The following is a 25,626-nucleotide window of genomic DNA, read 5'->3' as shown; positions in this document are numbered from 1 at the left end:
CCAGCGGATGCAGGGGCGCGGCCGTGGCTCAGAGCTGGGGGATGGGGGATGTGCTGACCTGAATGTGGGGTGGCCTCAGCAGAGCCCCAAGGTCAGGGCTGCCCGGAGCATGTCGGGGGCACTTCTGGGTGGGCAACGGGGGTGCCCACCGCCAGGCCCTTCAGAAACTCGCTGTGTGGATAGCATGGATCGAGGCGAGCGCGTCTTACCTCTGCACGGTGCTCAGAATCTTGGGGGGGCCCTGTCCCCTGAGCTGTCCCCTGGCACCTGGGGTGAGCACCCCTGCGACTGTCACCTTGGACCTCAGCAGAGGCGCTGATGGAGGGATGGCTGAGGATTCACACACTCTCACCGGCTTCTTCGGCGGGGGGGGGGTCCCCATCACTTGTGGGTGCAGCTCATGCGTGTTTGCAGGAGGCGAGTCACGTTGCAACCAGACGCGCCGACTCTAGGGGGCGCCCCCCAGAGGGGGGGCGGGAGGGTGAAGGTGTGAGGTCGTTGCTGCCAGGCCGAGCGGGCCTCACGCTCCCGGGCTCAGCACAGCTCTGGGAATCCCGGGACACGCGTGGCGGGGGAGCAGGGCCCAGCCCACGCCCCTGCGTCAGACTCTGGCACGGCCTCTTCGGGTGGCCTGCTGGGCGGGCTCCTCAGCACGCGCGCTCCTTCCTGCCGTCCACGCGTATTTAAGAGACATCGTGGCTTCTGAAAGCGTCTAGATTTATGGGAAGATCGTGGAGGTGGGTTAGGAAGTGCCCACCTCCTCGTGCTGGAAACATCTTACTCGCCCTGACCTGGGCCTCGGTTGCTGCTGGAGAAACGCTTTATCCCTCGGTCGTTGACTCCGGTCCGTGTGTTACTCGGGGTTCTGTTGTCTGTGCACCCTGTCCCCATCTGCGCGGGGTCCCACCCAGGACCCGCAGAACCTCAGGCCCCACGGCTCCCTGGGCTTCTCCCGCCCACGGCACCTTCTCCCACGGCCCACGTGTGTCATGGCCGGGGCGGCACCGAGGGCCTGGGCAGGTGTCCCAGGAGGGTGCTCGCTCGGGTCTGCCTCACGCATTCCCGAGAGCGCACCGGGCTATGGGCTGGGGCAGGAAAGCCACAGAGGTGGAGGGCGCCGTCTCCTCCCATCGTGTCCGCGCGGGTGCCCTGAGCGCGGCCCAGCCTCCCGACACATGGCTCCTCGGCGGCAGCTGCGTCTCTGTGCTCCCTCCGGGCCCTTCTCTCGGGAAGGAAGTGGCTGCATGGCGGCCGTGCGGTGCGTGTCCTCGGGGGCAGACGTCCGCGGACGTTGGTGGGGCTTCCTCAGGATGGAGATTTCCTTACCTCCTACCTATTTGATGATGCCCCCCCCCCCATTTACGGGCATTGGCATCAGTGGGGAGTGTTTTGAGTCAGATCCGCTGCTGCTTTATTTATCTGGTTGCTCAAGTGCCTTGGCCTTGGCCCCTGGAAACCCCTGGGAGCCCCTGGGAACCCTGGGGCCCGTGCCTCAGCCTCACTCATCGCCGATTTTGTACGTGTGTTGAGCACACACAGGGTGCAACAGGCTGTGTCCTTCCATTTTTTTTTAAAGATTTTATTTATTTATTCAAGAGAGACAGAGAGAGAGAAGCAGAGACACAGGCAGAGGGAGAAGCAGGTGCCATGCAGGGAGCCCGATGTGGGACTCGATCTGGGGACCCCAGGATCCCGCCCGGGGCTGAAGGCAGACGTTCCACCGCTGAGCCTCTAACGTGGCTGGATGCTGCCAGCAGCATCTGGACACCGTTCCGGGATCCTCACGTCTGCATGTTCGAGGTCACTTGTTGCGTTGACGTAATGCAGCTTCCGGCAGGTGCAAGGTGCTTCGTGTCCCGTTACAGCAAGCGTCCCCTGAATAGGCCCCTGGACGCAAGCATCTCTGAGCTTCGCCGAACTACCCCTCCCTCCCTCCCTCTTTCCTTCCTTGCACACTGGCCGCCGCCACAATTATCATTTTCCCTGTGAGATGGTTTCTTCCGGGACGTCACAGGGCTGTGATCCCCCACATGCAGCTTCTCACACCGGCTTCTGCCGAGCGACACGCATTCGAGGTTCTCCTGGGCCGTCCTGGGGGGAGCTCCGTCGTCGGCGCTTGTGCCCATTTTCACTGCGTCATCGATTCTCTTTCAGTTGAGCTTTCAGGTCCACGCACCTTCCAGACACGAGCCCGATGTCAGGTGTGTGCGGTTTGCAAGGATTCTCTCCCTTCTGTGCTCTGGGCGGTGCCCCCCCAGCACAGGGGCGTTCGACGTCAGTAAAGCCTTCCCAGAGCGCGTGATCGGCGTGTATGTAACAGCTCACTGCCAAACTGAAGTTCACGTAGATTTTCTATGCTGTCTTCTAGAAGCTTTTTTTTTTTTTTAAGGTTGCATTTATTTATTCATGAGACACACACAGAGAGAGGCAGAGACACGGGCAGAGGGAGAAGCAGGCTCCCCGCGCAGGACTCAGTCCCAGGACCTGGGGTCACGCCCTGAGCCAAAGGCAGATGCTCAACCATGCAGCCCCCCAGGGATCCCATTCTAGAAGCTTTACATTATTGCCTTTTCTTACTTAATCCCCATTCCGAGTTGATTTTTGCGGATGGTGTGAGGCCCGAGTCTACGCTCCCTGTTTGCGTATCGGGCTCCCAGTGATCCTGGCTGCGGAGCTCATCTGTGGAGTTACCTTCGCTGGACTCCGTGGCCGTCCTGAGGCCTGTGCCCCCCGCGGCCCCCAGCATGCACCGGCCGCCCCTCCTAAGTAACCAGCCCTGAGATGCGTGGCTCCCTGGACCCCAGAGGATGCACGCCAAGCCTGGGAAACATGCTTTGCTGACCCACAGCTTGATCTGGGCGCTGCCCGTGCTGCCCAGAGAAGGCCCTGCAGAGGGGGCCGCACACGGTTTCCAAAGATCCATCCTTCCTGAACCATCCGGGGCGTCCCGAGCATGGGTCCTCCCAACACAGGAGGGTTAGCGGTGCTGCTGCCCCTGCAGCGAGGGAGCCCCTCCATCTCCTGTCCCTGTAGCCAGCACGTGCTGGGGAGCTGGCCGTCCCTGGCAGGGGCACCTTCCATGTGCCCCGGGCATGATGACATGGGTCCCGCCTGCAGGCCCCACTGTGCCGGTGGGTAGGGTGCCCACCTGCAGCCCTGGGTGTCCCGTGGTGCTGCTGGGCACTGTCCCCTTGATCGTTAGGACAGCTGCGCCTGGGTAGCCTCGTTCCCGAGGTGTCCTCTGCCTCACTGGGGTTCGTGGGGAGATGCAGGTGGGAGGCGCCCAAGCCACAGCCCCGGGCATGGGGCGGAGAGGCTGCCTGCTGTGGTCTCAGCCTTGTTAGTCCCACCGCCTAGGCAGGGACAGAGGCTCAGGGAGGGCGAGAGGTGCCTCCACCGAGCTGGGGCCCTGATGTCCCTGCCTGGGATCCCCCGGGGGCAGGAAGTGCTGCCTCTGGTCTTGGTGTGGCCTGCGGGTGCTGGAGGGCCTGTGTGGTCGAGGTCAGCTTGGGAAGTGACACCGGCCAGATGAAGTGCAAGGGGCCTTTGTCCAGCACAGGTGACCATGGTCTGCTTCTGTGCCCCCGCCCAGAGATGGGCGTGGTGAGGCACGCCGGTTCTGCCCGCACAGGACCCGAGTCTACGGGGTGTCCCTGGAGCTCCTCCCTACTGTAGGCCCTCCTGTCCCTGGGTCCCGGTCCCCGTCCTACCATCACTGCACCTGCCCCGTCCAGGGGCCTCCAGCGTGGTTCTCAGCAAGGGCAGGCGGGGAGGGCCGCCCCTAATGCAGCCCCAGAAGCCTCCACGTGCTCCTGCCGACGCCCGACTGGGATGCCGTGGGGTCCCGCTGCAGTGGCATCTGGAATACAGGCCATCCTGGGGAGTGTGCACCCCGCACATTGTCATCGTCCCACGTCGGGCATTCCTGTGTTCTCAGGGGCTGGTTTTCCTCCTTCTGTCCGAGGGCTGAGTGGTGCCCCAGGGGCCACGCTCACGTCCTGACCCCCTGTGTGCGCAGTGGCCCCGTGTGGTCGGGCCTCGCAACCGTGCTCTAGGCAAGGGGAAGGGGGTGGTCTGCGTGGCTGTGACACGGGTGGCCGGGCAGCCGGGGACGCGCTCGAGCAGAGGCACGGTGGGATGCCTGCTGAGGAAGGAGGCGGGGCGGGCTCCCTGCAGCTGTGGACGGGCACGGGTGGGGGCAGGGGGTCATGTCCTGCAGGCACCTGGGCCCATCCCTGGGAGAGGGCAAGGCTGTGCCCCTTCCCAGGCAGCCTGGCACGTGGACCTGCCGTCTGAGGCCCCTGCCCTGGGTCACATCTCCGAGCGGACGCACACACAGAGCATTTGGGGGCTCCTGGGGGTCCGGGTCACCCCTCACCCAGCACCACTGCTCCAGGGTGTGGCCCAGAATGGGGGCACCCGGGGGATGATGGGGTCAGGTCGGCATGGCCACGGCCTCCCTGGGCGAGGGCACTTTGGGACGTGCAGACCCCATCAGGCCCCTGCTCTGGCCCCACCTGGCCACCCCTTGACGTGCGGGGGCCCAGGCGCAGGCGTCTCAGGGCTCTGGGGCAGGGGTGGCCACTGGCTGGTGAGCGCCTCGGTCGGGGAGTCGCAGGGCTGGTCTGTGGCTTCATTAGCAAGCGGGACTCATGGTGTCCAGGGAAGGGGGGCCAGTCCCCCGGACCTGCACCTCTGCTGCCCACAAAGGGCCTGGAGGCGGGCCAGCAGCGCCCAGCCGCCCATCACAGCGTCCCCCGGGCCGCGAGTCCAGCGTCGTCTGCCACGCTTACGGACCAGCTCAGTCGCCTGCTGCCCCTGAACTCGTCTCCGGGGCTTTCACTGCTCTTGTCACAGGAGGCGCCCCCTCTCCATCCCGAGGACCCTCTCTCTGCTGCGTGCATTTATCTACTCACCCTGTTTATTTTTGCCTCATTTTCTGTGCGGTATGTAATTCTTTGTGTTGTTAGCTGATGGAGGCCCAGGAGTGCGGCCAAGCCGTCCAGGGAGGGGGCGCTGGGGCACAGCCCCCGGTCAGGGTCCTCACGGCTCGGGGAGGAGTTGCCCAGGAGGGCCCCGCTGGCTTGCCCCTTTGCCCTGCACCTGTACCGTGCACCTCGCAAACCGCGTGTGCCGTCCACACAGGCTCTGCTCACCGCGCTGAGCCCAGGGCCGGGCATGCCCTGTGCCCCCCACCGATGCCCCTGTGGCTCGGGGCTCTCACCCTGACCCTGCGCCCCCAGGGGTCGAGGTGGCCCGGGCAGCTCCTGGCCGACGGGGTGGGTGGTCACTCCATGTGATGCGTCCTGCCAATGTGCGTGATCCTTGGCTGGGCTGGGTGCCTGCGGGTGACACAGGTGCCAGGCGGGGCCATGAGTGCACAGGACCTGTGGGGGCTCTCCAGCGTGGACGTGCAGGGGGCAGCCGGGGTCGCAGCCTGGGGGTGCACTGGGGCAGCGGCATGGAGCAAGGACAGCCTCATCTCCCACAAGGGGACCCCCCTCCGTCCAGCGCTGGCGCCGTCTTTACCATCCGAGTTAGCAGCGGGCCGTTGTGGAGCCGCGCCAGTGTCCAGGCAGGAGGCAGGTTTGTCCCTGTGCCGGGCGGGGGCCCTGTGGACCTCGGCCAGACAGGAGGGGCAGGGGCGCTGCTTAAATGGGTTCACTGGTCAGCTTCATGGTCAGTGCATCCGTCCTCCGCGTGCTGTGCTGTCCCCGAGGCCGACCAAGGCCATGGGGCCCCGCCGTCCCCCATCCTGTGCCCCCATCCTTCAGGGCTGGGGCAGCGTCCACGTGGGAAAGCAGGCGTGAGGGGTGCGACCAGTGCCTGCGTGTGCAGCCCACACGCGGTGGTGGCCTGTGTGTGTCCCTGCCGCTCCCCGCCAGCCCCGTGCCACCCGGGAGCTGTTCCCTCCCATGGGGCGGCCTGCACAGTTGGCAGGCCCAGGAGGGGGTCTTTGCTGCATCCACCACCTGCGGGCCAGGTGGGCGGGGAGACCGGGGCCCTGCGGATTCCACGGCTGTGCTCTGTGTGGTCTGGATCCTTCCATCAGATGCCTGACAGCGCGATGAGGACCTTTCATTTCCGGGTGTGGCTGGTGGGGCCCCATTTAATTTCCTGTCTGCCGGGCGGGGCCTCGAATGCCGCCGTGTAAGCGTGTGAAGTGGGGGTCGCGGGCCTGACCTGGCACTGGCGCTCACAGAACGTGTTAGCGCCGCGTCCTTTCGGGTGTCTGAGACGTGCTCCCGAGGGTGGGAGGGCGGGCGGCGCGTCCCCCAGCCCCGACACTCAGCCCACGCCTGTGCCTCTCTTGCAGGTCAGCTGGCCGCCGGCACCTGTGAGATTGTGACCCTGGACCGGGACAGCAGCCAGCCCCGGAGGACGATCGCCCGGCAGACGGCTCGCTGTGCCTGCAGAAAGGGGCAGATCGCGGGCACCACGAGAGCCCGGCCTGCCTGCGTCGACGGTAAGAGCCCACAGCCGGCCACCCATGCCGCCTGACACAGCCCGTCCTGCCCCCGGCCCAGGGTGTCTGAGGAGGCCCCCGTTCTCTGGGTCAGGCCTCGGGTGGCCAGTCCCGTGGGGTGGTTGCACCCCCAGGCAGCATGGGCTTGTCTGCACATGTGGTGTCTGGGGAGCTGCGGGCGCAGGGAGCCAGGGTCCCGGGCATGCCCACGGGGACTTGCCCCTTGTGTCGCTGTGGGCAGAGGGGAGCGGAGGCCATGCCGGGGCAGGAAGGCCTGGGGATCAGGACACCGCTGCGTCCATCGCCTGTGGCTTCTGGCTGAGGCCACCCGCAGGAGGGTGGGCCGCCCCTGCTCTGGGTGTGGCAGGCGTCAGGCACCCACGGCGGGGGGGGGGTCCCCTCCGGTGGCTGGCAGGACATGGTCGCCCCCCCATGGCCACCGGAGTCAGACGTCTGACTGCTGAGATGTGCCCTGTTAACATCCTCGCAGAACTAAAGCGCCTCGTGAGGTGGTGCCTCTGGAGATTATCTTGGCAGCAGAATCAAGGGTGTTCCTGAAAGGGTGCAGGGAGGCCCCCACCAGGGCGTCAGAGCAGCTGCGCCATCCGGGGGACATGCGCTGGCAGACGAGGCCACGGCGTGTGGTCCAGTGAGACCCGGCCTCCTGCGGCCACAGTGGGGCGGGGGGCTCCCCACGGGGAGCACATCGGAGCTGGGCCGATTCCTGTGACCGGAGCAGGCGGCCTGGGGGCTCCTGAGGCCATGCCAACGGCAGCTGTGGGCTCCTTGGGGTGGGGGTGCCCACGCAGGGATGCATGAGGCCCTGGTGTCAGGGGCCTGCGGGAGGTGTGATCGCAGCAGGACGCGGCAGCCGGGTGCCAGGGCCCAGCCGTGCCTGTCACTCCCCAGCAGCCTCTGCGTGGGGCCCTGGGCACCTCCCCGGTTCAAACCAGCTGCTTAGCCTGGAGCCCACATCCTGCTGACCTCTGACATGGGGACCTTTGCAGCCCTCATGAGGTCACCCGATGAATGACAGCAAGTGCCGAGCGTGCGGCCGGGACATCCTCGGGGTTCAGAGCACGGGAGCTCTGGAATCTACTTGCAGTCGGCGGGGGGGGGGGGGCACCTCAGGGGTGAAGACTCTAGTGTCACCAGAGCAGGCTTCCCAACGGTCTAGGTGGACCCCAGGCAGCCCCCACAGCCACAGAGGCCCCCCTGGAAAGGGAATAGTAGAGGCACGAGGCCACCTTGGGTGATGGAGACAGGTTGGATGGGGGCCCCTGCCCAGTGTCACCGATGAGCCTGTCCTAGGATGGCCTGGGGCCGTGGGGGGCAGTGAGTCAGCTCTGGAGCTCAGCTCCTCTGGGCCTCTGGCAGGGCAGGTGGCGGGGTGGGGAGACCTGTCCAGGGATGCCTGGCCCAGGTGCCCTATGCACCTACAGACCCACAGTGCCCCGGGCACCCACCTCGAGGGCCAAACTGGTATCTCCTCCTGGCCCAGGGGCCCTGCAGCACCCACAGTGCCCTGGACGCCCAGCGGGCTTCTGGCTGGCCCACCCACCCCAGGCCCTATGTCAGCTGCCTTCTAGTCCCCGTGGCCACCTGCCACCTGCCGTGCACCACCAGCTTCGATGGGTCCTTGGAAATTCTGGTGTCAGGGTGCAGGCAAGTGGGAGTGTCTTAAGGATCTGGCGCTCTGAGGGGCTCGTCACGGAGCCAGTTTGGTTTTTAGGATGCATAGTCTGTCCTCATTAAAAACACCGACCAGTTGGCATCCCACGAAAGGCGTGCAAAGCAGCCAGCAGGTGCGCGGCTACTTCAGGGGGGCCCTGTGGATTCTGGAGCCGGGTGCTGCCGACCGGATCCCTGGGTGCAATTGGGCAGCCCCCCCAACTCCTGGGGAACTGCGTGCATCTCCGTGTGTCCCGCGCTGTCCGACTCTCGAAACTGGACCAAGCTGGCCGTGACGCGAGCGCGCCTCCTCGCCCACGCTGCCCGGTGCTGCCCGGTGTTGCCCAGGTGGAAGCTCCCAGTGCCGCCCCTGCCCCCCGGCCCCTTGCTGGTCCCGTGAGCCTGAGGGAGAGCTGGCGTCAGGCTCGAGTCTAAGGGAACCTGGGTCTGCTCGCTGAGGCCGTGCTCCTGCCCCTCCCGCCAGCCTCCCCGCTCAGGAGCCGGTCCGGAGACCCAGGTTGAAACCTGGCGCTTCCAGGGGGGCCGGACACATTTGTCGGCTCGCGTTCTGCGCGCTGCGCATTTTCTCGGCTCGTGTCTCAATTTTTGCTTTGCTGTTTTCTGCTCTGTGTGCGCGGTGTTTCCTCACGTGTGATCATGGCCGCTAAAGAGAAGCCCTGAGCCTCGCTGGGCTGGTTGGGATCCACGTGAGCTGGGTTTCCACGGGGACAGTCTGTGCAGACCCTACCGTTCGCTGAGCAGGGCAGCTTGGACACGTGGAGGCACCCACGTCTGCACCGATGTGTTCATTTAGCAATTGGCCCGTTGGCTCATTCACTCGTTTGGATCAGCGTGTTCTCCTGGGCGATTGACCTGAAATCCCTGATACCCAGAGGGCGCGGCGCCGCGGGGCCGGGCCGGATTGTGGGGCAGGGGCTGCAGGACCCCGCGGCAGCCGTCTCCTCCTGTCCAGGGCCCTGGCAAAGTTGCATGCACAAGGGAGCGTTGGAGCGGGGTTTTGAGAAGTGAAGGGGAGCTCGCCGGGGAAGACTGGCATCCTGAAGGTAGGGGCAACTCCTGGCTGCGTCCTGGGCCCCAGGCGTGTCCAGGCGGACGCCCCCCCGGCCTGTACGTGGCAGCGCCGTGACCCACTAGGCCTGCAGGGAGTCCTTCCAACTTAGCAGTCAGGACAGGAGGCCCTGAAGCAAACTGCAGTCCTCCCTGCAAGGCCCTGCGGCCTCACGCACAAATACGGGAGCCCCGGCTCGCCTCCAGGATGTCCCGCTCGTGGACACCACAGTCATGCCCATGGCTCTGTGGGGCCCTGAGCACCTCTGTCCCCCATTGGCAGAACCTCGTGGAGCTGCTATGATGACCATGAGGACCCTGAGGACCGAGAGGACCCTGAGGACTCAGAGGACCATGAGGACAGTGAGGAATATGAGGACAAGGAGGACTGTGAGGACCATGAGTACCCTGACCGGGAAGACCCCGAGGACTGTGAGGACCCTGAGGACAGGGAGGACTGTGAGGATCCTCACGACAGTGAATCTCTGAGGACCCTGAGGACAGTGAGGACTTTGAGGACTGTGAGGACCCTGAGGACCGTGAGGACCCTGAGGGTGGTGAGGACCCTGAGGGTGGTGAGGACCATGAGGACTGTGAGGACCTTGAGGATCACGAGGACCGTGAGGACCCTGAGGACCTTGAGGACCCTGAGGACCGTGAGGACCCTGAGGACCGTGAGGACCATGAGGACTGTGAGGACCCTGGGGACAGTGAAGACCCTGATGACCTGGAGGACCCTAAGGACTGTTAGGACCCTGAGGACCGTTAGGACCATGAGGATGGTGAGGACCCTGAGAACAGGGAGGACTGTGAGGATCCTGAAGACAGTGAATCTCTGAGGATCCTGAGGAGAGTGAGGACTTTGAGGACTGTGAGGACCGTAAGGACCCTGAGGATAGTGAGGACCCTGAGGACCTTGAGCACCGTGAAGACCCTGAGGACCATGAGGACTGTGAGGATCCTGAGGACGCTGAGGACCGTGAGGACCGTGAGGACTGTGAGGACCCTGAGGACCCTGAGGACTGACAACCCTGAGGACCCTGAGGACCCTGAGCCCTGCAGCCCTGGCCCCAGGCCTCGCCCTGCCAGTGCGTAGCAGAAGGCACCAACGTCCTGTCCATCTCAGGGAAGGAGCGTCGGTCTTTGTCATCAGCGAGTCGTCCTCCATCAGCTGGCTTCTCATCAGACTGTGGAGAGGAGTCATAAAAGGAGTGGGTGCTGAGGGCGCAGGCAGGCGGGCGCAAAGCAGGCTGCTTGCAGAGCCGGAGGCATGACCCTGGGAGCCTGGCGGGGGGGGGCCTGTGAGCCCCACACATCCTGCCACCGCCGGGGGAGCAGGAGGTGACTGGAGCTGGCACATGGCCCCGAGAGGCTCCGAGGACGCCACGGGTCCCTTCAGTGCTGTCCAGCTGGGCTCCCCGCCGGCCATGCCGGGACCCCCTGAGTGACGCAGCTGACCAGAGCCCGGGACGCTGCCTGTCCTTGCCTGGGGGCTGGGGTGCCCGACGCCCCTGTGACGGATGGAAGGTCTCGTCTGCAGGCCCCTCATTGCCATCCACAGCCCAGACGCCGTGGGCTTTCCACGTGGGATACGACACCTCAAGGCCTCTCTGCCCTGTTGCATGCTGTGTCCAGCTCAGGGAAGTGCCATCCCCCTCCCATGCGTCCCAGCAGTGAGTGATGCACGTGTCCCAGCCGCGGCCTGGGCGCCCGGCCCACGAAGCCCAGCCCAGGGGCAAACGCTGGGGAGGCCTTGTGTGCGGGTGGGAGCTGGGGTGGGAGCTGGGCTCGTTGCTGAGTCCCCAGAAGCCACACACCCAGCACTGAGGCCGGACCCGAGTCATAGCCCGGGTCACAGGCTATGACCCGGGTCTCCCACCGGGTACACACGCTGGCACGACGTGGATCAGAGGCTTGGAAGGACACGGCTGTGTCCTCAGCCCTGTGCTTGGTGGACACTTAGAGCCGCCTCTGAAAGCACGCGGGGAGAGAGGATGGACGGGGAGCCCTCGCCCAGGGCGAGACCTCCTGTGCTTCAGAGGACACTGGCAGGGAAGCAGGGAGGCCGCCCGCGGTGGGTGGGTGGGTCAGGTACTTGCACGACACGTACTCGACGGGACTTGTTTCCAGAACACGGAAGGGGCTGTAACGCGACCAGGCCAGGACCGGTGGCCCCGCTGAGGGGTCCGCGGAGGCGTGAGTGGCTGCTTCCTCAGACATCTCTGTGAGCATGGCCCCTGCGCACCTGGGAAGCTGCTGTGTGGGGTGAGGAAGAGGCCCGCAGGCCCACGGAGGCCACCCCTTCACACGCACTGCGTGGGGAGCACTACATGGGGAGTGCCGGCCTGGGGAGCACTGTGTGGGGAGCAGTGCTTGGGGACATTGGCCTAGGGAACACGTGTGGGGAGCACGGCACGGGGAGCACCCCCGAGTCAGGCCGTCACGAGTGCCAGGAGGATGTGGAGAATCAGGACCCTTGTGCCACTGGTGGGAGAGCAGCAGGGTGCAGCTGCCTGAGGAACCTGTCGGGCTGAAGGCTGTGCGTCACGTGGCCGGGCAGGGCCGTCCCTCCTGGGACCCGGGTGCCCCCGGAGGAGCAGTAGAGGCGGGCGGCCACACGTGCCCCATGCACGGACCTTTGCAGCAGCCCGAAGCTGCCGGACCAGAGGGGAAGCACCGCCAGCATCCATCTGTGCTGAGTCCCCGAAGGTGGCGTGTCCGCGGGTCAGAACATGATTGAACCATACAAAGGAGTGACACATGCCGCGACGTGGAGGGACCGGGCGCGGAAGGATGGATGCCGTGAGAGTCGATTCACACGTGTGTCCGCATGTGCTGGGCAGGTCTGTGGAGTGACACGGCAGGGGCGCGGCTGTAGCAGGCGGGCGGGAGCCAGGCCAGGAGGTCGGGGCTGCCCCCCAGGCCGTGACATGATCTGAACGGCTGGCAGGGGCGCAGCGGAGTAAACCCACAGAGGCCGTGGGATGTCGTGCTTCAGGTGGGTGAGGCCGTGTAGGGCTCGGGCAGCGCGGTGGCAGGATTCCAGGAGGACGGTGGGCTGGCAGGTTGGTTGGGCCCCAGGCGGGGTCCAGGTCAGGGGCCAGCTGGCACCCTGGGCCGCTCTGCCTACACCTACAGTGTCCCTACCTCTCACGCGCGGCCCCAGGCTTCACGAATTCGATGTTACTGGAAGGAGAAAGCCACTCGTTCTGTGGCAAGTTGTGCCTCGTGACATAGCGGCCGCCATGTGGCCATTTGATGGGTAGGGAAAGAGATCACAGGGTCAGCCTGTCGCCGCCGGGTGCCCTTCTCCCTACCGTGACTCCCCTGGGGTCCCCACCGCAGAGCCCCAGGAACACGAGGGCTTGGGCGAAGGACACAGAGGGTGCTAGCTCTCGGAGGAGAGGCTGCATGTCACCACATGGCAGCCTGGCTGGGGGGCGGGGAGCTCCAGGCTTTACCACGCCCTGACGGGAGGGGGGGCACACCCTGGCAGCTGAGCAAAGGGGTGTGAACACAGCCAGCTGTGACCCCAGGGTCTGACCCCAGGCTGTGACCCCAGGCTGTGAGCCAGACCATGTCCCCAGGCTGTGACCCAGGCCGTGACCCAGGTTGTGTCCCCAGTCTATGACCCAGGCTGTGTCCCCAAGCCATGACCCAGGCTGTGTCCCCAGGCCGTGACCCAGGGTGTGTCCCCAGGCTATGACCCAGGCTGTGTCCCCAGGCTGTGACCCAGGCTGTGTCCCCAGGCCGTGACCCAGGGTGTGTCCCCAGGCCATGACCAGGCTGTGTCCCCAGTCTATGACCCAGGCTGTGTCCCCAGTCTATGACCCAGGCTATGTCCCCAGTCTATGACCCAGGCTGTGTCCCCAGGCCATCCTAGGCTGTGACCCAGGCTGTGTCCCCAGTCTATGACCCAGGCTGTGTCCCCAGGCTGTGACCCAGGCTGTGTCTCCAGGCCATGACCCAGGCTGTGGCTGCCCAGAAGCCTCCCCACCATGTCCCCTGCCCTCCGCCAAGCAGGCCCCCCTCCCCCAGCCACATCTCTCCCATCCTCCTGACCCCAACAGACTCTTTCTAGACTCTTCACTGTTTCTGCGCAAGATGGGACCTCAGTTGAGCAGTCCTGAAACCCGGGGTGGGGGTGCGGGGTGCGTGGAGCGGTCAGATGCCCTTGGCATGAGCAAGGCCTGTGCAAGCAGCGGCCCCCACCGGAGGGGGAGAAGCCGAGTGGTTGGGAGCACCCGCGCCTCCTGCTGCCGTGGCGGGAGCACTGAGGGTGGGGCGCAGAGACAGAGGCAGGACGGGGGGGGAGGAGGGGACTGTCACCGGGCTGCACAGACCTTAGGGGACCGCAGGCCCAGGCGCGGCACGACAGCTTGGGAGGGCGTCCCAGGGGAGCTGCGCTGTGTCCAGGGAGGCGGCCGCACCACCCGCTGCTACTCCCCGGCTGTGCCTGGATCCCAGGGGCTCCCGGCCGCGGGCCTGAGAGAGGCCCCCCTCACGTCCACATCCAGTCCCGGCCACTCGCTGAGAGGAAGCAGCTCTGAAGGGCGGGTGGGATGGAGTGGACGGCAGGCCTCGGGCTCTTGGGGAAAGCCTTTATGTGTTTGGAGAAGCGGGCGTGAGGGTTCAAGTCTGTTTAGAAACACACGTGTGTGTTGTTGGGCAGCGTGTGGCCTCCGGCGGGTCAGCGGGGCCCTGTGAGCTGTGGGCAGACGGTGTGATTGGTGACATCCCCCTCCTCCCGCTGGGTTGCTCGCTTTGTGGGGTCCGTCGGCCAGAACCGCCCCCGTGGGGTGCTGCTCAGGCTCACCGTGACTTGGGAGCCGTGTGTGCGGTGTTCAGGGGTCTTGCAAGCTGCTCGTACAGTCAGTATTAAAAGCTGAGTCAGGGGGATCCCTGGGTGGCTCAGCGGTTTAGTGCCACCTTCAGCCCAGGGCATGATCCTGGAGTCCTGGGATCAAATCCCACATCGGGCTCCTTGCATGGAGCCTGCTTCTCCCTCTGCCTGTGTCTCTGCCTCTCTCTCTCTGTCTCTCACGAATAAATAAATAAAATCTTAAAAAAATAAAAAATAAAAACCGAGTCATATAAATGTACTTGGTGAGTAGATTCTATTAAAAAACAAAGATATCCAGGGACACCCGGGTGGCTCAGTCAGGTGAGCGTCCAACTCTTGGTTTCGGCTGAGGTCGTGAGCTCGGGGCCCTGGAGTCGAGCCCCATGTCAGGCTCTGCACCCAGTGGGGAGTCTGCTCGAGATGCCCTCCCCTCCCCCCACCCCCCACAATAAAATCTTTAAGAAAAAAATAAAACAAAGATATTCATTTTGGGATCCTGGGAAAAGAAGAACAAGCGAGCCTCAAATCCAGTAGAAGGAAGACAGTAACGAAGATCGGGATGGAAGTAGTGGAACGCAGAATAATAGAAACAAAGAAAACCCACGAGACCAGAAGTTAATTCTCTGAAATAAACAGAATTAGCAAACCTTTGGCTTAAATAATGGGGGGGGGGCACTGGACTCGTTGGGTCAGGGGTGCGGGGGAGGACTGCGCCCTTCACAGCAACACGGAGCGTTGAAAGAAACACCACAAGCAGCCGCCTGTCCACATGTCACATGACTGGATGAACGGGCATGTTCCCAGAAACACGCGCACGGACCCTCAAACTTCAAAACCACGTGTGCAAGAGGAGGCCCTTGTGAGGCGCATGCCTCACGCCAAAACATCAGGCAAAGACGCAGGGGGACCACTGGCCTCCCAGGTGTTGGCGAAGAAATCCTCACCACGGACTGACCAGCGGGGCCCAAGGGCGTGCCCGGAAGGCTGCCCGCCACCAGCAAGTGGGTCTTCTCTCGGCGTGTGGGTTCTAGGAGGTTCCACATCCGGAAGGCCCTATGGGATCCTAGAGGCACGGAATACAGGACAACAGTCACGGGAAGATCTCCGTAGCTGCAGAGAAAGGATGTGATGGAATCCGATGCTGCGTCACGGTCACAGCGTTCCACAAACTAGGAAAAGAAGACTCTTTCATTGTAACGAACAGCGTCTTGGAAATGCCCCCACGTGACCCCTCTTCAGTGGAGGGAGACGGGGTGCTTTCACCCTGATTCCAGGAACAGGACGTGAGCTCGCTGATCCGTGCGGCATTGTCCTGGAGGCCGTCGCCGGGGCAGGCGGGCGAGAGAAAAACAAAAAAACATAAGAGTCATCCTGATGGGAAAGGAAGACGCAAAGCTCTGGGTTCACGGGTGACGTGATCTTCCGTAAATAATAATCTTTTTTTTAATTTATTTTTTTAAAGATTTTATTTATTCATGAGAAACACAGAGAGAGGCAGAGACACAGGCAGAGGGAGAAGCAGGATCCCTGCGGGGAGCCCGATGAGGGACTGGATCCCGGGACCCCGGGGTCACGCCCTGGGCCAAAGGTGCCGCTAAACCGCTGGGCCACCTGGGCTGCCCGGTAAATAAAAACCTCAGGGAAGCTGCGCACGCGCCGGGAACTAAGGATTTCGGCAGGGTCGCAGGATACAGGGTCGATGTACAAAAATCGAATTTCTCTGCAATGGTGGCGAATGATCTGAAAATGATCTTTAAAAAAAAAACAAAACAATTCCATGTACAATAACCTCAAAAAAACGCCCAAATAGTCAAAAACAGATGTAACGAGCGCCAGGCTGCTGCATCGGAAGCTGCGAACCAGAGCCGAGCTAATAACGCCCTTTCCCTCATCTTCTACATTTTAATCAGCGTGTGAGAATAATCAGCGTGTGTGCGAGAAGAAATGTCTTTGAGGAGATTCTCTCCAGGAAACCAGGAGCTGATGGGCCCCAGCGTGGGGTGGGAGCCACGTGCTCTGATTGGGACCACGACCCAGGGCGCTTGTGGCATTAGTCGGGGTCAGGCACGGGGCCCCCGCTGATCACCACGCAGAGCCGCCCGCCTCCACCCTCGCCGCTGGCTCAGCTCAGGGCCATCGCAATGCCCCTTGTGGGGGGGGGGCAGGGAGACCCCGTCAGGCCCGGCTCTGCGCCCAGGGTGCAGTCCCCGGCCTCCCATTTGTACCCCCGTCCACGCGCACACCACACAGACGCACCCCCGTGCTGAGCATCGTGCCTCAGTCCCCATCTGGGCTGCGGGTGGGGGGATAGGGGTGCCCCGGCCCCATGGTCGGCCCTGTCCCGGGCCCTCTGGGGACTGTGTGGAAGGAGAAGAGGGCACACAGCCCTGTGGCCTGCCGGCCACTTGCAGGCTGAGTCCAGGGGGGACACGGGAGCGGCCGCTGTGCATTGAGTCCTGTCCCTTGTCGGGGAGGCCAGTGTAGACAAGCAGACGGGCTCGGGCAGTGTTGGAGACGCAGTGCGGCCTGGGGGCCCCGGGGAGGCCCTGCGGGAGGGGCGCTGAGCTGGGGGGAGGGTGGGCGTCCCTGCGGGAGGGGTGCTGAGCTGGGTGGGGGTCCCTATAGGAGGGGCACCGTGCTGGGGGAGGGGGAGGGTCCCTGCAACAGGGGCACTAAGCTGGGTGGGGGTCCCTATAGGAGGGGCACCGAGCCAGGGGACGGTGGGGGTCCCTGCAGGAGGGGTTCTGGGCTGGGTGGGGCCTGTAGGAGGGGCATCGAGCTAGGTGGGGCCTACAGGAGAGGTCCTGAGCCGGGGGAGGGTGGGGGTCCCTGCGAGAGGAGCCCCAAGTTGGGGCGAGGCCCGGGGGCCTTTACCCGCCGTCCTTCCCTCCCGGCCGCAGGTCTGTGCACCCCCTTCCCCCGGCGCGGGCCCTCCTTGGATGAGCGCAGGCCCCTCCCTCTGTCTTCGATGTCATCGGAGATTTCCAACTCAATTAAACTGTGTGATGAGAAAAGGAATCCAAGCCCGGGAAGTTCTAGACAAGACAGTTTTGTTTTGATCTTGGGAGAGGCTTTGATGGTGGGACCGCGGGGCGAGGGCAGCCACCTGCCCCCCATGTGCTGCCGGTGCTGGGCTCCGGGCAGGATGGAGGCGCAGCCCAGTTGCCCCAAGGGCCCTGGACACAGTCCCCACCATGTACCCCAGGCCAGGCAGCTCCGTCCCCGGGGGCTGGGGAGGTGGGGGAGGCCGGGCAGGTCTCTGATCCGGCTCTTGGAGGGCAGGGCCTGCTTCCTGTGTGCGGGAGCCCGGGTGCTGGCCTAAAGCCTTCTAGAAAAATCTCTCCCCACCCGCCCCCAGAGAGTAAATTTGGGGCAGCAGGCGTGACGCTGGGAGGGGTCAGCGTGGTGAGGGTAGAGATGAGGATGGGGCAGTGCGAGGGGCAGCCCCTGGGGGCGCGTGCAGCGCTGTGCATGAGAAGGCCCGTGCCCACCCTGGGGCTGGAGGCCGCGCAGGCGGTGCAGGCGGTGCAGCCGGTGCCTGGAGCGCCCCGCCCACCCTGGCAGGTGTGCGTGCACCTGCGGGCCTGTGCGCGGGCGCCCGGGGCAGCTGACTGCCCGCCTGGGGGCTGCGAAGGTGAGCAGGTCAGTGGGGAGGAAGAGAGGGCCGCTCAGGACACGGGGTGTGCGCCAGGAGCCCAAGTCAGGGCGCAGAGGGCGGTACCGCACCTTCCTGGTCCTTGGGGCTGCGCGTGGTGGAAGGAGGCGCTGACGGGGACAGAGGGGTCCTTGGATGACTCAGGATGCCCGGCAGCGTCCTGGCGGCCATGGCTCCTGCGGGTGGGACACCTGACCGATGGGAGCGGAGGCTCTGACGAGCTGAAGGCGGGTGCACACGCTGCTAGGACCCAGGGCGCACTCAAGGGGCAGGCGCCCGCTGCCCCTAATCCCGTAATTGGCAGCTAACAGCTTGTGCCCGTCCCTAACCGTGGTGTGTGTTGTCCACAAACGCAGTGTCTGTGACAAGGGCTCCGTCGAGGCTGTTTGTCCTCCGGAGAGGTGGCTGTGAGCCGGGCGGGGAGGGGCCTGGAACGCTCGTTTCCATGAAGGGCCTTGCAGGGCGGTCGGGCCGCGTGTGCTGCGGACCCTGGGGGGGTCGGACCTGCATGTTGGGGGGTGTGCAGGCCACGTGGTGGGTGGCCCCAAGGTCAAGGCTCCTGCGGTGCGGGCAGAATCGGAGCCCCCAGGCAGCAGCCCCTCCAGTCGGCCACCTCATCAGGATGTGGGAAGTCGCCGGGCCGAGGTGTTTTGTCACCGCACGGACGGCAAGAGAGCACGTCCTGTGTTGGATGAGGGCGGTTTTACGCGGTGGGGACTGATTCACGGCAGTGTCTCTCGGGCAGCTTTACAGGCCTCTGGTGACTGTGTTCCGTGTCATAAATACGGTGGGAGGCACCACTTCCAGAGGCTGGGATGGTTGGTCCTAACTTCTCCATTTGAACAAAAATCCTAAACCTTGTTAAGTTCGGCTGGTTCTCCACCAGTTAGGGGGCCGGAGGGAAGCTGCAGCCCCGGGGATTTAGTAGGGAATGCTGGAGGATCCTTGTACTCCGGGACGCGGCAGGCGCTGGAGGACCGCACGGGCCTCGGACATGCGTTACAGGTCCCTTCTCCGTGGGGCGCACGACAGCCATGACCTCTTGGGGGGGCCACGTGCTCCCCATCCAGGCATGGCAGAGCTCCCGTGTCCAAGACCTGCGATTCCTGCTGCCGGGAGTGGCCCGGCATGGGCAGCGGCGCCCTGGGGGTCCACGCGTCCTGCAGTGAGTGGCCGTGTGTCCCCGAAGCAGCCCCTCAACCTCCCTGACTCGTCTTCTCATCTGTCAAGTGGGCGGAGGTTCTGCATCAAGGACCTGAGACCGCATGTTAACACACCAGGTTGACCCGACCCGTCCCGCTGGCCCCCCAACTGTCCCCAGGCCCGTCCCCGGCGCCAGCTGCACACACCCCTTGGGGTTGGCTCCTTCCTCAGCTCCCAGGTCCCGGGCCATGGCTTGCCTGCTGCTTCCCAGGCACCTGGTTTGCGGGGAACGCTGCCTCCCATGCGCACTGCCTACCGTGACCCCGACCCGTCACCCGCCTTACATTCGTGTCCATCTTTAGAACCAGCGTGAAAGGCTAAGTATTTGCAGCAGGTAACGTGCACGGTGGAGAGGGGTGGAGCTTGAGGAAGAGACGGCGACCATTTTTCCAAACCCGAGAACACGGCCATTCCGTGTTTTGAAAGTATTAGTTCCACCGGAAATCATGAGGAAGTGGACGCCAAACTCGGGACATGGAGGGGACAGTGGAGGGGCCGGGAGGCGCCCCCAGGGCGCGGACTGCGATGCGGGGCTTCCGGCTGCGTGTGGATCAGGGCCCCAGGCTGTCGGCCCCCGAGCGGCCTCCTCACTCCCCAGTGACACAGTCTGGTGCTGAAAGCCCCCACGCCCTGTGCCAACCCAGGGCCTTTCCCAATTTTGGAACTTGTAGGTTCAGGGGCATCCTTGGGTCAGCGAAGAGCTTTAATCCACAGCAGGCACCTGAAGGGAACACACATATGGGTGGGGAGCCACCCGCGTCCCTGGTCCATCCCATCTGTGGGACATGGACCCGGACGCCCAGGTGGGGCCTTTGTAAGTCACAAGGACTGTGGTGCAAACGGCAGCTGGCGCTTGGGACCAGGGCCTGGCCCGGCACACCCCGGGCAGAGGGTTGTGGGCTGACTCGCAGTTTGCAAACCGTGTGTGTGTTCGCACATCCAGGAGGGGGGATGTGCAGGGACAGGCGCCCAGCAGGCCAGGGGCTGGTGGTCTGGGTCCCACAGCAAGCCGGTGCCAGCCAGTGCACGCAGGGCGGGAGCCTGCACTTGTTGGAAACGTGCTGGAAAGACGGCTGAGGATGCGGGAAACCCCACACAGGCTTCAACTTTTCCTTTTTTAAGATTGTATTTATCGATATGAGAGAGAGAGCGCGCATGCACGAGCACGTGAGCAAGAGCAGGCAGAGGGGCAGAGCAGGGAGCTGGACGCGGGACTCGATCCCAGGACCCAGGATCATGCCCTGGGCCGAACGCAGGTGCTCAACTGCTGAGCCGCACAGGGGCCCCCAGGCTTGAACTTTTGAAAAGGAAAGAACAGTAAGCAGCAGTTCTTAGGTGTGAGCTTCCCGAGGACACGGGGACCACGCGGGGGGACACGGGACCACGCTGGGGGAGGGGCCGAGGGGCTCCCCTCCGGTGTCAGGATGTGTCTCATCCCTGTCTTCAGGGCCGACACTGAGGAAGCACCACATTGTTAACAAAACGAGGCGTCCCCCGAGCGCAGCCCCCACCCTGGGCCCAGCCTGCCCCCCCCCCGTCCTCTGGGGGAACCCTGCATGCAGGGATACCCCCACCCCCACCCCTGCAAGGCCTGGAGCCGACCCCCAGGCTGGTTTCCCCTTGTAGCCAGGGAGGGCAGTGCTGCCTACGGGAGGCCGCGGGCCTCTGTCCCGAGAACGAGCGTGTCCGGACACCACGTGCACTGCACGCAGGGCAGCAGCAGAACCACCAGCTGCGCCCCAGACCCGCGCCACTGCTCGGGCTGTGCCCTTGGTGCAGAGTCACAGACACGCCCAGCTGGGGCTCCGTCCAGGCCGGAGAGCCATTGCCCTAAGGCCCTGGTGGCCGCCAGCCGTGCCCGATTCTCGGCATGGAGAAAGGGAAGGATGGACAAGATGGCTCAGCTTCTGCCCCCTGCTCACAGCACCTGCCCCCGCTCTACCTGCCCACAACCCGGGGCACTGGATCCCCGTGGAGTCCTGGGTGGCCTGAGGGGGGCCCCAGCCGGGGGTGGGGGCAGGGCCTGGGTGCAGCGGCCGCCCTGGGCTGGCAGTTTCCGGCTGTGCTCGGATGCCGAGAGTGTCCAGGGCCGGGTCGGGCCGGCGTGGCCCTCCCTTGGCCGGGGTCACGGTCCAGCTGGGGTGGAGTCAGGTGACCCGGACATGTCAGGGTGTGTCCAGCAGCGGCGGCTGCACCTGCCGTGTGGCCTTGGGGGCGCTCTGAGCCGCGAGCCTTCCCCAGGGTCGGGGTGCAGGGCAGGGCTCAGGCCCCAGCCCCACGCGGTGCCCAGCGCTTCCAGACAGGCCCCGGCCCATGAGCAGGTGGTCTTAGGGTCCGCAGAAGCCGCAGTGGGAGGCCGGTCTGGTCTCTGGGGCCCTTTCTTGGCGGCGTTGCCCAGCTCAGGACGTGGGCAGGGCCCTGCGGACGCCTCGGAACATCAGCGAGGCAGCCACGGTCCTCTCCAGGGAGCCCGTGGATCGGGCCGTCTCCTGGGAACCCACACCCGCCCTCCAGAACCCAGCTCAGCCCCGGTTGGGAGACTCTCGGACGCCGCGGGGGTCACACCAGTGAGCAGACGGGTCGTTGGAAGATCCGACCTCCTCTTACTCAGTCGAGCTTTGTGAAGTTCAGAGCGGGCGAGCAGCTTCCGGTAGCGACACCTGCCTCGGGGTCCAGGTGTAGACGCAGCAAACTGCCACATTCCTCTTGGGCTCGGCTCTGGGGTCTGCAGACACTGGATCGTGGAGTGTTGACCAGACACTGCGTCTTCTGCACACGCCCGGTCAGACCCTGGCGCCCTCGATTCAGGTCCGTGCTCCACGGGTCCTGAATCCCGGGTACCTTGGCATCCAGTTCAGTCTGCTTTCCCAGAGCCACAGCCTTTTGTGGACGTGGGACACAGCATATGGCAGGTGGCTCGCACCATGCTCGGAGCCCCAGGAAGGGTCTGAGGGGTTCAACTCACCAGGGATGCGCCGAGTTCTGACCCCGGGACCTGGTCACGCAGACTCGCGGAGAAATGGGTTAGGATGGGTCCTCAGCTTGGGCCTTCGTCTTTGGGAGAAGAGGGAGGCGCCCTGTGAATAGAGACACATGGGAAGGAGGCCATGGGTCGGCAGGGGAGAGGGCAGAGGGATGGTCCAGGAACAAGAAGGCCGAGGGTGCCGGCCCCACTGGAAGCCGAAGAGGCACAGAGGACCCTCCTCGGAGCCTTCGGGGGAGCCCGGCCCTGCCCACACCTTGGTCTCAAACTTCCCGCTCCAGAGTCCTGGAGACACATTCCGGTGGTTCCATGGTGCTGTGTCACAGCGGCCCCAGGACCCTGGCACATGACGTCTGTCCCAGGAGGTGCCCTGGCCCCACCTCTTCCACCAACAGGACACCTGGGCCACAAGTCTGCTCCTCCCTGGCAGCCCTGGCCCCTCAAGGGCCCCACGTGGCCACTGCTGGAGGGTCCCTTCGCACGCCCAGGCCCTGGGATCTGCACACACCGCTCCTCCCAGCCATCCACGTCCACCTGCTTTCTCTTCATCCAACACCACCAGGGAGTGAGCAGCAGCTGCACGAGTTCTCTTGCAGGCAGGCAGCCTCTCGGGAGGTCTGGGGGACCGCTCGCCGGGTGGCCCTGCTGCTCAGGAAGCTGGAACTGTTCCTCTCCTCCGAGGAGGCCCTGCCCCAGACTGCAGCCCCCACCCCCTAGCCTTGTCCCCAACTGGACCTCCACCCCCTAACCCTGCCCCAGGCCACGGTCCCTGCCTCCTAACCCTGCCCCAGGCTGTGGCCCCCACCCCCTAACCCTGCCCCAGGCTGAGGTCCCCACCCCCTAACCCTGCCCCACCAGCTAACCTCACCCCTCACCGGACACCCACCCCCTAACCCTGCCCCAGGCCACGGTCCCCACCTCCTAACCCTGCCCCAGGCTGTGGCCCTCACCCCCTAACCCTGCCCCAGCCTGAGGTCCCCACCCCCTAACCCTACCCTGCCCACACCCCTACCTATGCCTACAGCCAGGACCACGGCACCCCAGTCCCCTGCCAGACCCCCACCCCCCAGCCGGGCCCTCCTGTCTCATTCAAGCTTTTGTGTCTCAGAAAGCTTTTGAAATAACTACAAGCTGTCAGACTTTTCCTCAATTTCCTGGTTTTTCCAGGGGCCGTGATTCTCATGCTGGAGCAGATCCTGAAGTCAAGGCAACAGTCACTCTGGGGCCGGGGACTAGGACATGGCCAGTCGCGGGCCTCTGCGGGGTGGGAATGCCCCTTGGACCACGAGGTGCAGGCTCCCTGAGGCTGGGCAGCTGGGAAATGGGCAGCACTGAACCCAGAAACGGGAGTGTCAGCTGGAGAGTTCCCCCATTTCCTGCCTTCCTGAGGAAGGCTGAGCAGGGTGGGCTCCTGGGGACTTTCCGGGAACCGTCGGTATGAACAGGCTCCTTCTCTCGGGACGTGACCAAGTACAGCCCAGAAGTGCAGCGCCATCTCTCCCGCTCAGAGCTCAGGGCACCGAGGACTCCCCAGGGGAGCGAGTGTGGTGCTGTGCCCTAAGAGAGGACCCGCCGTGACCCTGGAGCGTCCTGAGCCCGAGAGGCCCCTGGGCGTCCTTTCTGTGGGGCAGGTGAGGGTCCCCGAGACAGTGGACCCCACGGGCACAGACCCGCAACAGGCAGAGAGGGCAGGGCTGTCAGAGGACGGAGGGGATGCTCCAGGAGCCTCGGGGGGTCGAGGGGCCCGTTCCGTGGACGTGCAGTGGTTTATCCCTGTTAGAGTGGAGACCTCAAGCTCTCTGCCCCCGGCTGCCCCCCCCAAGGTGCTCACGTAGTCCTTCCTCACAGTACCCCCCTCCCCCAGCCAGCCGGGAGCCACGGGCAGAAGCGGTGGAGCCCATGGGCTGTGACCACTCCCCCATCGCTGCCCGCTGACCTTCCTTGTGGACCGTGGGACAAGCCCAGAGGAGGGGAGGAGCTGGGAGTCCAGGATGCTGGGCCTGACAGCACGTAGGCCGGGTGTGCTGCAGAGTCAGACAGAGGGAGACAGAGTGGCCGCACGGCTAGGGACACCAGCCTCCTTGTTTTTCCTTCTGAAGCTTGCTCAGAGGGTGGGAGGAGGGGAGACATCCCTGGGGGGGTGGGGTTCATTTGCCCTTAGCCGCAGGCATGACCCTATCTGAGGCCGCCAGACACCTCAGTCCATTGAGGGAAGTAAAGCAAGTTCAAGGGTTCTCGGTGCTCAGCACACCAAAGGTTTGGGTGGGTAGATGGACGGATGGATAGGTGGATGGACAGGTGGACATACAGATGGTGGATAGATGGATGATGGCTGGATAGATGGATGGGTGGGCAACTGGTTGGGGGGTAGATGGATGGACGAGTGAGTAGATGGATGGAGGGAATATAGAAGGATGCATGTGTGGATGGATGAATGAATGGGTAGATGGGTGGATGAGTGAATGATGAGTAGATGGACGGATGGAGGGGGATGGATGGATGGATGAGTGGGTAGATGGGTAGATAGAGGGAAAATGGTTGGATGGACAGATGAGTGGATGGATGAATAGTTGGGTGGATGGATGGATGATGGGTAGGTGGATGGAGGGGGATAGATGGATGATGGGTAGGTGGATGGAGGGGGATGGATGGATGATGGGTAGGTGGATGGAGGGGGATGGATGGATGAGTGGGTAGCTGGGTGGATAGAGGGAAAATGGATGGATGGATGAATAGTTGGGTGGATGGATGGATGATGGGTAGGTGGATGGAGGGGGATGGATGGATGGATAGATGGATGAGTGAGTGGGTTGATGCATAGGTAAGTGAATAGATGGGTAGATAGATGCATGGTTATTTATTTGGATGCTGGCTGGCTGGATGGTGGGTAGATGGATAGATAGAGGGATGATGGATAGATCAGTGGGTGGATGGATGGATAGAGGGATGATGAGTGGGGAGGTGGGTGGATAAATGGATAGAGGGATGAGGGATGGATGGACGGATGGATGGACAGAGGATGGCCCTCTCAATATTTTGTGGGCTCCACAGTGAATGAAATCTGTGATTGGAGTGAGTCCGAGTGCTAGCAGGGCACTGGCTGCCTCCCGGAAGCTGTCGGTGTTGCTGCCCCAGCCTCTCCCTACCAGGCCTGGGTGTCCCCGTACAGGCAGGACCACCCCCTGCTGCTGTTCACCCACCTCCTCCACCTCTGCACAGACTGACACACAGCAGCCCCGACGTCCTCTCGATGAGGACGTGTCCCATCTCTGCGTGAAGGAAGGGGGGGCGGTCCCCACACGAGGAGGCTCCAGGTGCAGCTGCAGCAGCTTCCTGGAACCAGAGTGGGGACGCTTTCCTCTCCAAACACTGGAATTAAAACCCGGCCGCCTCTCCCGTCCTCCCTGTTAAGCAGCTCCTGTCAATTTGTGGGAATTTGCCCAAGAAAAATGATTGGAGTGTTTTTTTTTCCCCCTCTACTTACATTTCTTAATCTTAATGAAATAATGAAACAGCTAGCTCATGACAACTGTGTTTTTTTTCCCCTTTCTTCCTCTCAATCTAATTTGATTACACAAATTTGGAGTGTTTTCCACTGGTGTGCTGCGGTACACTCATCACAAAGCAAGATTTGCACTCCTCAGTGCTGGGGAGAGTTCCTCGGCAGCTAATGAATCACGCTAATCAGAGAACCATCTTGAAAATTAATACATTCTACTGTAACTATTTAAAGAAAA

At 63.8% G+C, this 25,626-nt stretch overlaps 1 protein-coding gene across 2 annotated transcripts in view; it reads left to right on the top strand.

Moving 5' to 3' along the window:
- Window positions 1-25,626, top strand: part of TAFA5 (TAFA chemokine like family member 5) — a 156,762-nt gene that overhangs the window by 88,981 nt on the left and 42,155 nt on the right. For both annotated transcript variants that reach the window (XM_055329477.1, XM_055329478.1), the window contains exon 2: window positions 6,317-6,466. In XM_055329477.1, the coding sequence (XP_055185452.1) occupies window positions 6,317-6,466 (150 nt within the window). The remainder of the gene's footprint in view (window positions 1-6,316; window positions 6,467-25,626) is intronic.

This window comes from Nyctereutes procyonoides, unplaced genomic scaffold (assembly GCF_905146905.1).
Source record: "Nyctereutes procyonoides isolate TBG_1078 unplaced genomic scaffold, NYPRO_anot_genome, whole genome shotgun sequence".
NCBI lineage: Eukaryota > Metazoa > Chordata > Mammalia > Carnivora > Canidae > Nyctereutes > Nyctereutes procyonoides.
This window is presented reverse-complemented; position numbering and strand designations above follow the sequence as displayed.